The following is a 13,823-nucleotide window of genomic DNA, read 5'->3' as shown; positions in this document are numbered from 1 at the left end:
TATAGGGTAAGTTCCAGATTAATAACAGATTTCATTCTTTGGAGATTGCTGGATAATAAAAGCTTTTGAGTCCTGTCTCAGAATATGAAGTACCCTCCAATAAACATTAATTTTATTTTTGCCTACCACTTGTCCTGTTTTTAAATCAACAGTAATACTAGTTGGTAAAGTTTTCATTTAGAACACCTATACTGGCATTAGAAACACAATAGCAAATTGCATGGGTCCTGGAGGGATGATGGTAATAAAAAGATGATCTGGTGCTTGGGGAGTAAGGTGGACTACAGACAGTGTATTTAATGCAAAACAGGGTGTACGGAGTATAGAATGTTAGCGGTGTGTAGTGTATAATGCATAGAATGGTGCATAATCAGGTAAATATATTAAAACATGTCTGAGTATGTAACGGTACAAAGAACAGTGTGAATTATTGAACACAGTGTAGAGTGCAGTGTATAATATACAGCACAGAGTTCAACATGGAGTGGTTTGGACTGGGTAAAATCGTGTACAGTGCGGAGTATGTAAAACAAAGTGTAGTGCCTGAATAATTGTGCAGTTTACAATATACGACAGTGTAGAACATGTAATATACACTGTACAGTGCAGTATACAGTTAACCTTGCTTTATAATGAAAAGTGTGCTGCACAGTGTGCAGAATGGAGCTGTATAGAGCTATCCAGCACAGTGAACACTGGAGCAGTGTGTGTAACATACAGCATAGTGTACAGATTGAAGCATAAACAAAGCAGCATTGTTTTGGGGTAGGCCATTTTGAGTTTTAAAAACTGTATGATTGCAAACATACAAAAGTACATTTGAGTAGGTTGTGTATGGAGAGGCACATGAGAGGTAGGAAATGAGGTGAACGGGAATAGGAACTAATGGTGGAAAGGAAGTAGGTGTAGAATAGTGAGCAGGGTAAAAATATTAGAGATGTGGATGGGAGAAACATAGGAGAGGGCAAATTGGCACATAGCAGGGCAGTACAGTTGCTAATGAACATAGGAAAGGATAGGGATTTGGACAGGAATCCAGAAATAAAATAGGGGGTAGATAAGAGCACCCACAAATCAGGAGAAAGAACATAGGTGGGAAAGAAGGGAGCCTGCAAAAGAATACTATAATCAGGATGGTGGATTAGAATTTGGCAAGGGAAAGCGCAAGAAAAGTTTCCATTCAGCTGCACATTCCTCTTCTTGATATTTACTCCTCCCCAATATGCAGTGCAGGATAATGCCAGGCCTGAGATAATAGGGCAGGAATGGAGTTTGCAGGTGAAAAGTCAACATCATACCGGTGTTGGATGAGCTAAAGAGTGCATTTGGCTGCTGCAGTTCAGAGTAGCAAGGAAGTGGGGTACAGCAAGGGGTAACAGAGCATAAGTGGGAAAGAGCACACAGGTGAACCATGACGCATGGTATCAGATGACTAAAGAGAGTAGCACAAAGCAGAAGAGTGACATTGTGCATGAAGCACACAAGCAGAGATTGTCAACCTTAGTCCTTCTGCCATGTGTTCACCAACGAGAAGAGCTCACACTTGCAAGACTACTGTATAAATGCAGAACCAGAGAGAAATAAAGCAAACTTTGAAGGCAACAAATGCTGAGGGGTGATTAGGACCAGTCTATGCAGGTATCCACAAATTGGTATGTGAAGATGACCAGAGGATAGTGGAGATGGGGCTGTGCATGTGGACAGCAAGGACATATAATAAACAGCCATAAAGCTGTTTGAAGAGCAGCGCGTTAAGTAAGCTGTGGAACTGCAGTGCTGGTAGTTCAAACACCTAAACAGAGTAGAAGAGAAGATATGCCAGGTGCCTTTGCATAGAAGATGGGGGGGGGGGCAGCAGCTGAGGTGCAGTGAAGAGAACTGGGGCCTGCACAGAAAGGAGGAAGTCGTAAAAAGGTCCAGGGGATGCACATAGAAAAGAAGGGTAAGAGATCCCAGAAGCTGTACACAGAGGGGTGAGAACCTGTACAAAAGGAAAGAGGGTGACAGCCTTACCCATGAATATGTTGCTCTGCTTAAGCACCAAGATAGCAATATATGTGATCTCATTATAAAAGTCAATTGCTGAAATATTCAACATGATACAGGCATTCTGGAGACGTGCTATAGGCTGATGGAACAAGTGGAGTGATAAGATAAAATTATTTCATGCAAAGACAATAGTAAGTGTCGAAATATGAAACACAATAGGTCTAAAGCATTTTGGAAACATGCTGAAGTCTGAAACAAATGTTGAATTTTGGCTACAATTGCTGGATATGCAAGGGGAAAACAAATTCAGGAAATCAGTAGGGGTTGATCAATCATACTCTGGGGTTTTGAGGCAACTAGTAGCATAAGCATAGGAAATATTATGCTGGTCTATTAAAGGATAAGTTCACCTTTCCATAAAAAAATTTACATTTTTTTGCAGGTATAACATTGCACCATCAATTTAGCAAATTGCTGATGTCATGCAGGTCTCCTGCACACTGTCAGTGTATCTGCTTGCTCATACATCCTGTACGGGAAGATTCAACTGTGAGCCATGGTAGTGCATTGAGGACTACAAGCCGAGAGCCTCTAAGGCTGTTGGGACTTGTAGTTCATTTGTTCACAGAACTCTGAATCACACGGCCGTGTGGGCAGAGCCCTGCATGGTTGGGCTGTGTTTGAAAACTGACAACTAGTACAGGGAACTTCTCCCTGTACTTCTGTCACATGGGGGAGAAGCGGCTGCAGGATCGTCAACATGTTACATGTTCCACCCTAAAAACATGTAACCTGTTCCCAAAGGTGAACTTATCCTTTTAAATATAGTTCATTTATTAAAGGTAAGTGTTTTGCACATATTTTCTTTATTATGGCCATCAATGATAATTTAAAGAAAAAAAAATAGGTATTAAATAGTGTATTCTCCGATCCAGCAGCAGTGGGAGCCTTAGACGCCTTTTAACATTTTCCAGTTCCTTCTTACTTCCTATTGTAAAAAACAGATATTTTGATTTACCTGTAAATTCTGTTTACATAGTCTGGCTGAAAAAATACAAAAGTCCATCCAGTTCAACCATTAAAAAAAAAAAAATCCTATACCCACAGTTGATCCAGAGGAAGGCAAAAATCCTATTTGCTCCTGCTGTGAAAAAAAAAAAAATCCCTTCCTGATCCCCCGAGAGGCAATTGGATATTCCCTGGATCAACTTTACCTATAAATGTTAGTATCCAGTTATATTCTGTGTATCCAAGAAATAATCCAGGTCTTTTATTGAAGCAATCCATTGAGCTGGCCAGAACCAACTCTTGAGGGAGTCTATTCCACATTTTCACAGCTCTTGCTGTGAAGAAATTTCCCTAGGAGGTTTCAGAGTATGACATAAGGAAGGAAGACAATATCCTAAGATGGAAAGCCAGGACCATCTTTGGGAGAAAAAAATGGATCCCAAAAGCCCTCCCCTACTTCACTGCCAGCAGATGATGAAATCTTGTCACAGACTACTTTTGAGCTTGGTCTATGTGATCTTCTGAATGTCTCCTCCCTGTTCACCAGTCCAGTGCCAGTCTCTTTGGATGCAGGTAACACAACAAGCTGACACTGAACCTTCCTTATCGGATTTCATGAATGCTATACAGAATTGTATGGATACGCTCATGGTTCAAATAGAATCTATGCATATACATGGCTCATAAAATTTTAAGGAAGACTTTAAAAACACATCAGATCTCAATGGGGAAAAATATGCCGGATATCCTGGCACATTTCCAAAGCAATGCCTCACTTTGTGACACCCTGGCGACAGAAGCTCTGGTGAAATAATTTGTTATTACGCAAACTTACTGTAACCCACCTCCCCCCCCCCCCTCTCTTTGGTGCCCCCCAAGACCACAGATTGCCTATTTCCTCAACTTACAGGACAGACAAGGTATCCATCCTGAAAGCTGCTTGAGCTGTGGGATAACTTTGCTTCAATGGGAGCCAGATATACATCTATCCTGATTGTCCAGAAGTGGACATCCTTCACAATGCTTTATCCAGCTAAGGTATGAGTGATTTCTGAGGGTAAAACCTTGCACACATGATGAGAATATTGAACAAATGATTGTCCTGTTTTTTTACATTTTTATTTTTTTTTTTTGCATGCTAGTCTAATATCAAAAACAAATAGGTTACTAAGGTTTTGAAAATTCTCGTAAAACAGCATACAACATCCTGTGATGATGTAATGTATTGTAATGTATGTTTTCATTTCAGAACATGCACAGTCTTGGTCACTCAGTTTTTTCTAGACGAATACTCTACTGATTAAAATGAAAATTGTACGTTCTGTTATCGTACGAGAAACATTTTCGTGCTTGTCCCTTTGGATAATTTCACATGAACTGTCGTGATTGGGGGGGGGCTCCAAGTTTCTTCCCAGGCCTCACACATCTGACATTACTCTAAAAAGAGGGGTTTATGGAACCCAGGACATCTCCAGTGACTGACATCATCCCCACTACTGTTGACATTTGTCATGTGTGTATTGTTCAGGATTTTTAAGTTCTTTATGTTAGGGATGGAAAAGTGTGGGTCAGGTTGAGATGTTCTTGTTTATATTTTGTTTAGGTGGTTCAGGATAGTTACCTCTCATGTCCACTGCACATTACCTTATCTGCATTTGTCCATTGGGTACTGCTGTAGCTTTGCTGATATGCCCAAATATTGCTTCCACTTGCAATTCCACCATCTATGTTTCACACTATGAAATTTATTTCCTAGAATACTAGAGACCTAATCTAACCCCACAAATGGTCTTTGGTCTTTTCCTTCCTTAAGAGGTACAAGCCCCATATAGTATGTCTCCAAGAGACTCTTCTAATGGGATCCAAACTCCTAGTGCAAAACAAATATTGAATAGCCAAAACCTTTCATGCTACTTACATTTGTTCCTCCAGAGGTGTTTCCATCCTACTAACAAAGTCCTCCTTGTTAATACTGACCCAGACAGAGATTTATAATACTCTCCCTACACATTGCAATTATCACTTTCCCCCTTGTAAATGTTTACATCCCTCACCCCCTTCACTCTAGATGCCCTGCATAACATCTTGCAAATGGCAATGGAGTTGGCTAGTGGTCCTCTGCTCTTTGTAGGTGATTTCAGTGCTGTCCCAGACCCCAACAAGGACTGTATGTATACTGATAAATTACAAACTACTTTTGTTGATTGGATACAGACCTATGATTTAACTGATGTGTGAAAGTGGAGGCATCTTGAGGACCAACAGTTTTCATGTCACTCACTCAAACACATTTAATACTATGTCCAGAACAGATTTGGCATTTACCATTACCCCAACTCTACAGCTGTTCCTGGAGGTAGCATTTCTGCTCAGAGACATACCTGACCATGTCCCACTGGTTCTAGACTTCCAGCTTTTTCTCTCTGCAGGAAAAGGGAATATGGAGTTTTAATGCTAGAAAACCCCCACAGTTATGATGGCTTATGCCAAGGGTGTGGCTGATTATTGGCCGTCAAATGCTATTACTGAGAGAAACCTCCATATAATAAGGTAAGCTTCTCTCAGTAAAGAGGTCTATCACCTAAGGACAATAGTGAAAATATGGGCTAGTTGGGAGTGGGTGAGGTTATATAGAGGATGTCCCAGCAGCCTTTTTGTCAGTATACAATCAACTGAAGGTAGTTGGAAGTAGCCTAGTTGTAATGAGTAGAGATGCCTTTTTCCTGTACTGTATAACTAGAAAAGCCTATATACAAAGTGCCAAAGCTGAAGCTGAAATATACAGACACACATGGATAAGGCAGAGCAGGGTCTCATCCCTTACGTTTCTATTGAGAGATTTCAAAGAGTATCTAAAAATGAAAAGCTTCTGCTGTACTCTCCTTTTAGAAGACCCATAGTACTCTGGGACACCTTTGTCATGGGCATATTCTGTATTAAATAGTAGTTTCCGCCACCCCCTCTGCCAATCCCTCCACTGGCTTCCGATTGCGCAACGGATCAAATTCAAAATCCTAACAGTGACATACAAAGCTGTCCACCATACTGCCCCGAACTACATCACCGACCTAATATCCAAGTACCGCCCAGCACACACACTCCGCTCCTCACAAGACCTTCTTCTCTCTAGTTCCCTGGTCTCCTCTTCCCATGCCCACATCCAGGACTTCTCCAGGGTGTCACCCATCCTCTGGAACTCCCTGCCCCAACCCATCAGATTATCACCTACTCTCCTCTCCTTTAGGCGCACCCTGAAAACCCATCTCTTCAGGGAAGCCTACCCCACCCCCTGCTAACTTGCCGACCTCCTCCACTCTTCCTACCACTCCATCCCCCACAGCTATCTCCTCCTGTGCCACCACCCCCTCCCTCCTAGATTGTAAGCTCGAAAGAGCAGGGCCCTCGATCCCCTCATGTGTTGCATTGTATTAGTATTGTTCTGTCACATGTTCTGTCCCCCTTTGTAATGTACAGCGCTGAGTGAACTATTGGCGCTTTATAAATACTGTATAATAATAATAATATACAAAAAAATTCTAAAAAAAAAAATATTCAGCACAGCTTTCCAATACATGCAAATTTGTTCATGTTATATCTCTTTTATAACCTGGCAAGTACTTAAAATACCTGATGATTCTGTCAGAAATTTAGTCAGCTCCTAACTTTATGTAATAGGCTGACTATGCTGCCACTGCTGCACTAAAATCCAAAGCTGCATTATCAGACTTGCCTGGGTTCTCCTCTACACACCCCTTCTCATCTTCATGACGTCACCCTTACATTCTCAGCACTTGCTCCCCTCCCATACAAATTGACTACTTCTTATGTCTGGTAGGGGGGCATTGTAAATACCACTTGAAGTTCTGCTGGGGCAGAAGGTGAACTAAGCGTAGCGATGCTGAAAAAGACATGAGCAGTAAGTCTAGGGATGCAAAGGAAGAAAAACAAAATCTGGAAATCCTGGGGACTGTAGGACTTAGCATGGAAATGCTGGTAAAAAGTGAAGAATATAAATGAAAACGAAGTTGAGAAGACTGAGGTGTATTTTTGGAAATTGAGAAAGAATGAGGATTATGATGTTAGGAAGGAGGTAGGAACTGAACCTGGGGATATGTTGAGATAGGACTATATAGATACGTGTGGGGATAAAGATGCTGAGGAAAGGCAAATACTGAGCATTGGAGGTATTCATGCATAGAGGATTGGCATTGGAAGTTTTCATGCATACAGTACATCTTTCTTTATATAGAGGCCTATTTCAATTTTATAAGATGAAATAACAGGTGATGAGAAATCTAATGGCCCAAACTTTCCCTTGCTTTGTGGCATCAAGATTCATGCAAACGTTTAATAGTTTCAGCCGAATGCCAGAAATAGGGTTGATTTACTAAAGTAAAACATAATCACTTTGCAAAATGGAACTTTTAGGCCCCTTGCACATGAGGCCATCCAGCTTCAGGGCCTCTGGGAAGGACAGGTGCAGCCTCCTGGTGTGTGCTAACCGCTGGATGTTCTTCAGCTTCCCCATGATCTGTGCTCCTGCCTTTGCTGACTGATCTTCCATTACTGACCCAGCTTGTTCCTGACCTTTCTCTGTGGATTCTGGATTCTAACCTCAGCTTGCCTCTGACTATTCTCTGCCTGCTTCCCTGGCATTAACCTCCATCTGCTGCTGGACCTTACTCCGCCTGCTTCTTAACCACATTGCCATCTCATCGTGTATGATCCTGGCTCACCTTGACTACGTATTCAATGGAAAAGCAGAATGGTTGGCCACACAAACAGCAATGTGGTTTATGAAATTCTTTATTGGAAATATAAGAACATTGCTGTTTGTGTGGCCAACCATTCTGTTTTCCCATTGCATCTATGATCACGGATCCGGCCAACACCTGCATGTCTGTGGAGGGGTTATGCAGATTCGGCACTCACCTGCAGATCTTTTCCTCTTTCAGTTCACATTGACTACATCCTTGACTGTGGCAGTCACATGCTACCAAGCTACCAGCACCCGTGGTTTTTTGAGCTTTGTACCACAGTCACCACATTCAGGGGTGCTCGGACCAGAGCTGAAAGGGAATCCCTCTCATCAACTCGGCCTCCAACCAAGGTAGGTGACACAGTTGTTGGTTGCTCAGTTGTCATGTACTATGTTAGTAACGTTCTTTCTGAAGGTAGGCAGTATGCAATAATGCATATGTAATGAAAGTTTCATTTTTTACAAAAGATTGTGCTGAGGTTTATACGTGTCTATTAGACTTTTGATTGTAGCACAGTAATGAAAGCATATTTTGTGGGTACAAAAGCTGTAACATATGCTATGTATACAGTTAGTAGGCTTAAGTTTTAAGCCTTCGTCCACTGTGCCAAGCCCACAACTCACTGTGGCACATTATACACTTCACCTGATTGTTCCCCTTTCCGGTGCCCAAGGCCGAACACCCCCCCAGAATTAAAAATTATCTGCAGCCCATTGCAGGAAGTTAGGCGTTGACTGCATTTCTGGAAGGATTATCAGTCTGCAGCCAAACATCACAGCAGGAGGCAATTCTGGAAAGAAAGTTGAAACCTACAGTATATAGATAAAGAATTTACTTAAGGATTAATAAAAAAAAAAATACCTCTAGCTGCATTATGTGACAATTCCTAGATGTTACAGTTCAGATTTAAATTATATGTGCAAAAATCCTCTCATTTAAAATTCCGGGGTACTAAAGATTACAACTTTAATTTGGAGAAGTGGTAGAGATTTTGAAAATAATTATACCAAAAACACAATTTCAAAGAGAAATGCAGAGCATATTTTGTTTATTTCGCACTAAAGTTTCATTTGTTAAAAGACAGAAAGATTGGTAGGATTGGACATTTGTGGAAAGTGTTGAAATTCACAGTTTATATTGTGAATTTGGAATTGTTGACTATGCCTTTGTTTGACCCATGTGTCTCCTGCGAAAGTGTTGATTTATCATTACCACAGTCAGGAAATCCCACAGCTTATTAAATATTTACTGTTATGCTACTAATAAACAATTATTTATTGATATTTACTTGGTGTTTGAGACATTTGTTTTAGCTCAAATTTATTAACAGCTTTTCAAATACTTCCCTTATTATGTACAGTACTAGAAAATATGTGTTGTATTGTATCAGTAAATAGAAAATATTGCTTAGGAATTATTCATATATACCACTTTCTACCAGCAGGGGGGCACTCTGTGCAACTTCATGTTTTTTGAAGGCTTTTTCTTAAAACTGCTGTGCTAAAATTATAGCCGAACAACACAACCCCTTTCTCTCCTGGCAGAAATATGAACATGTTAACAAGTCAGTTTTCAGAAGTTGCCAAACATCATGCAAGAACTTTTGGATTTCATTAGGACGATCATTCTCTTTTACGTTGGGTGTCATAGGCCTACTCTGAACAATTGCTTGTTTGTAAAATAAATAAATTATGCGTATGACTATATCAGAGTGCTATTGTTAGTCTATCTAATGTATTCATACCTACCCACATGGAAGAAAAATATATTTTAAAAATATTTTTCCCAAATATTTTGACATATTTGAAATACTACACTTTTGGCCGTATTCTCTCTCTCTCTCTCTCTCTCTCTCTCTCTCTCTCTCTCTCACGCACACACATGTACATACACACACTGTATTTTGAATTGTGCTTTATTACAAAATATCTAAAAAATATTTTTACAAATACATTTTCAAATATACTGTATGTCTTTAAAAATACATTTAATCTATGTTTTTGGAATGCATTTACAAATATATGTAAAAATATATGTTGAAATTACTTTTTTATATGTTACAAAGTATATGAAAAATATTTTTTAAAATATTTTTTTTAAATATATTCTTCAGATATTTTTTAATATATAAACAAATGCATTTCAAAGAGAGCAGAAGAGAGAGAGAAATAGGGAGAGAGAGATAGAAGGAGAGAGGGGGAGCGGGGGAGGGGGAGAGAGGGAGCGCAAGGGAGAGAAAGAGATAAAGAGAGACAGAAAAAGAGAGAAAAAGAGAATGGCCAAAATTGTAGCATTTCAAATATTTGTCAATATAGTAGGGTAGAAGATTTTTAACATATATTTCAAATATATTTTTCTATGTGAGTAGGTTGTATTTATTTAGAATTAAACCACTGTAAATACAAGTGAAAATAATTTTTTACTGTATACAATTTTTTGTATCATTCAGGTGTCTGTTGGTAAGCAAGTATCAGATATTTTAATTCAATTATGGCATTGGTAAGCTCCAATCCACTCCTGGATATTGGTACTTTAATGCATTTCTCAATTTCAGTGATATTACATGGAAAGATACATGTACAAATATAGCAAGTAAAATTTAACAGAGCGATATAGCAGCAGCGATATGGATTTTGCCTTCTCACAAATGTTGGCAAAATTAGACAAAATTTGCACAAGTTGACTGGGTAAATTTTGTTTTCTTCTTTTAATAGCAAAAAATATGCTTAAAGAGTAAATCCACTTTTGTTGAGAAAAAAAACAAAAACAATCCCCTTTGGGAGGTCAGTGTGCATTGTCCTACCTGTTTCTGCTGTGAAGAAAATAAAACTGTTTGCAGAATGAATCTGATTGGGAGTGACTTTCGCATTATTAATCAGCTCATGCACTTGCAGTGTTCTAACAAAATGCAAAATGCAGGGTCTGCATCCCTTCAAAAGTGATTAACCCTTTAGGAATATCTCACCAAAAATGAAATTTTTATTGCAGAGGATGTCTAAAATCCAAATGTATCACTGGCTAGATTCACACTGTTGCGGGACATAATTGTACACATTCCCGCACCTGCAGCCAAAATACACTGATTTTGAGCAGATGCATGGGGCTACCATTAATTTTTAATGATACCCCCACACATCAGAAAACGCATCGAGTTTTCAAGTGCATGAAATCACATGGTGCAAAAGCACCATGTGGTTACAGTGTGGCTGAGTTTTAGAAAAAGGTGCTGGGACCTTTTCTCTGCATTTCCACCAGGTACAACAGCTCATTCACATGATTAGCATAAACGTGGCACACACATAACAGCCTTAGTGCAGACTCTTTGGAAAGCAGTGCGCGCATCACAAAAGCAGGAAATTACATTTCTGGTGATATTCCGCACACCAGGCCTCCAGGTTCCCATAATACATTACATTTTACAGAAGATAATAGTGCTGCAAATTGAAAGGAAAGATAATTTTTCATAACAGTCGATACGGCTTGTGTAGCAATTGTATATGCTTTATTTATTTTATTTGCTATTTTTACCCGCAAAAGTAGTTACCCTTTACATTTTTTCTTCACTATTGATTTCAATGCATTTCAAAGAAATTGGATGAATTTCACCAAAATGTCCTGATTTTCACTGAAATTTCAGCGATGCAAAAATTCTCATCCCTAACAGCAAACTTAAAAATCCAAAGGAAGGATCATAACATAAAACTGTAATGGAATGTATGATTTTTCATCACCTTAAGTTGACAACTGTATTTAATGTCTATAATGTGATGATTTAAATAAAGAATTAAAAAATTTAAAGTGAAACTGTAATGAGAAATGAGATCTGACACTACTTGCTCAAAACTAAAATGAATATTTCCCGTTAATATTTTGTGTGTACTTTACTGGACAATGATATTTTCTTTGGCAAAAAAAAAAAAATTACATCTTTGATTTTCTTGAGAAGAATTGCTGTATAGCATTAAGAGCATCCTCGGAGTTTGCTCTTCTAATGAGAAGTTCCATCTCTTTTACACATACAGTGTGAAGTTTCTCGTTATCCACACTGCGAACCAACTGTTTCGAAAGAGCCAGACACTAATGAAAAAGACAGCAAATGAAGTGTTAATTTGTTACATCCATGCACATTATTATTATTATACTGCAAACATACTATTATAGTTCAAACATAAACATTTGCAATTACATTTGCCAACGTCAATAATTATTACCAAACAAGGTGGATGGTGGTTTCCCCCATGCCAAGACAACAACAGTGTCACTGCTTGACAACAGTGAGTGCAGCTGATTGGCTACAGCTGCTGATGGATAAAAAGTTTCCAACATGTCCCTTTAACAGAAGTCAATCAAATGATCCACTTCTGTCGAGTGGAGGTGGAGGTGGAGGCGAACCAGCCAAATTTCTATCAGTGTATGGCCAGCTTTAGTAGCAGAGCACTATAATTTGCGGTCTGTATCTCAATATAAAACTATAGACGGAGCTCTACACATATTCTCTTAGCTAATCCTGTAACCAATTTTCCCATAACAGTTGCTCAACAAAAATGATAATTAAGGTGGCTCTAAAAGGTTCGTTTTTTTTTCTTTAAAATAATAAACACATCATACTTTCCTGCTCTGTATACTAGTTTTACACAGAGCAGCCCTGATTCTTCTCCCCTCAGGTCCCCCTGCTGGCTGGCCCCCTTTTTGAGCTCCCCTAGAGCAAGCTTGCTTTGGGGGTACTCATGTGTGCTTGCTCTTGAGCCACTGCTGCATGTCTGAGACACACAAAGGTTGGGGAGGGAGCAGAAGGTGGGACTGAGCTACAGACTGATTGACAGCCAATGGCTCCTGCTGCTGTGCCTCAGCCAATGAGGAGAGAGAGACCCGGGAGAGATGCTGCTCTTGTGCACTTCGCTTCATTGAGATCGAATTCAATTAAGTATTGGGGGGCTGTGGGGAAAGCTGCACACTGAAGGATTTTTTACCTCAATGCATAGGTAGAAACCTTCAGGCTTTACAACCACTTGAAACTACCTGATACACATATAATCAAGGACATACTTGTAAATTATCAAAAAAATATGAAAATTCATTCAGTTCGCTGAACCCACCCCGAAGTTCAAGAATACTGAACATAGCATTGAGGTCTTATAGGAGCCAAATCTGGTTATTTTTCTCTGGCCTTTTTCAAGGGTAATCATCAAGCTTTTGTTAACAAATGGCATGGGTAACTGGGTATTACCATTGGGAAGATGTTCCAATGCAAAAAAATCTATATTTTTTGAATGCTGTTCAGTGGGAACAGGGAGCTTTAATATGGCTTAAAGGGCAACAATAAACATAAGTCCTCATGCACACGGGGCATTTTAATGACACTGGTAATGTTAGCTGTGTAGAGTCACGTTAAAAACGTGAGTTTTTCAGCTTTTTTTTAGCATGTTTACTTTAGCATTTAGCGGTGTTTTCATTTGCATTTTTTAGTGTTTTTTTTTTTTTTTTTTTTTACCAAGAACAAAAGTTTTTTGGTTTGTGGCGTTTTTCAGCGTTAGGGTGTTTTTACAGCTAAAAAACTCCTCTAGAAACCCACTAGTCCTGGGTTTTTTTTCCGGCCAAAAAAATGTCCCTGCCAAAAAATGTTGATTACAGTCTATGTGTCAGGGCTCCCAGGTGTGACCAGAGGTGTGTGACTGACGCAGGGAAACGCAGACTTCAGATATGTTATAAACAATATAATTTATTAACACTAACAATACAAACATAAACGCAGTGCAATACTAAACATAATACAGTGCAAACAAACCAAACCAACCACCCACAGATAACAGTACATACAAGCAAGCGTCGTCAGGCAGGCCGGGTCAATATCAATTGGGCAGGTAGGTACAGGGGGAGCAAGCGGAGATTGGTCGGGGTCACAGGCCAGGTTCAGCAGGTAGCTAGCAGCGTAGTACAGAGGGTCAGGCAGAGGGATGGTCAGGGTCACAAGCCAGGGATCAGAACAGGTAGCAGGCAGCGTAGTACAGAGGGTCAGGCAGAGGGATGGTCAGACAAGCCAGGGATCAGAGCAGGGTCAGCAGAGAA

General features: G+C 39.7%; 2 protein-coding genes across 7 annotated transcripts in view; one reads left to right on the top strand and one right to left on the bottom strand.

Moving 5' to 3' along the window:
- PRP4K (pre-mRNA processing factor kinase PRP4K) overlaps positions 1-125 on the top strand; it is a 50,888-nt gene extending 50,763 nt beyond the window's left edge. For all 6 annotated transcript variants that reach the window (XR_016313451.1, XR_016313449.1, XR_016313450.1 and 3 more), the window contains one exon: positions 6-125. The gene's annotated coding sequence lies outside the window, so the exon portion shown is untranslated. The remainder of the gene's footprint in view (positions 1-5) is intronic.
- Positions 126-8,775: 8,650 nt separating this feature from the next.
- The window catches only part of LOC149458357 (enoyl-CoA delta isomerase 2-like), a 70,784-nt gene continuing 65,736 nt past the window's right edge, over positions 8,776-13,823 (bottom strand). The window contains exon 9 of the mRNA XM_089682208.1: positions 8,776-11,834. Coding sequence (XP_089538334.1) covers positions 11,679-11,834 — 156 coding nt within the window. The 3' untranslated portion in view covers positions 8,776-11,678. The remainder of the gene's footprint in view (positions 11,835-13,823) is intronic.

This window comes from Staurois parvus, unplaced genomic scaffold (genome assembly GCF_062004578.1).
Source record: "Staurois parvus isolate SC_StPar_1 unplaced genomic scaffold, SC_StPar_1.0 ptg000287l, whole genome shotgun sequence".
Lineage (NCBI taxonomy): Eukaryota > Metazoa > Chordata > Amphibia > Anura > Ranidae > Staurois > Staurois parvus.
This window is presented reverse-complemented; position numbering and strand designations above follow the sequence as displayed.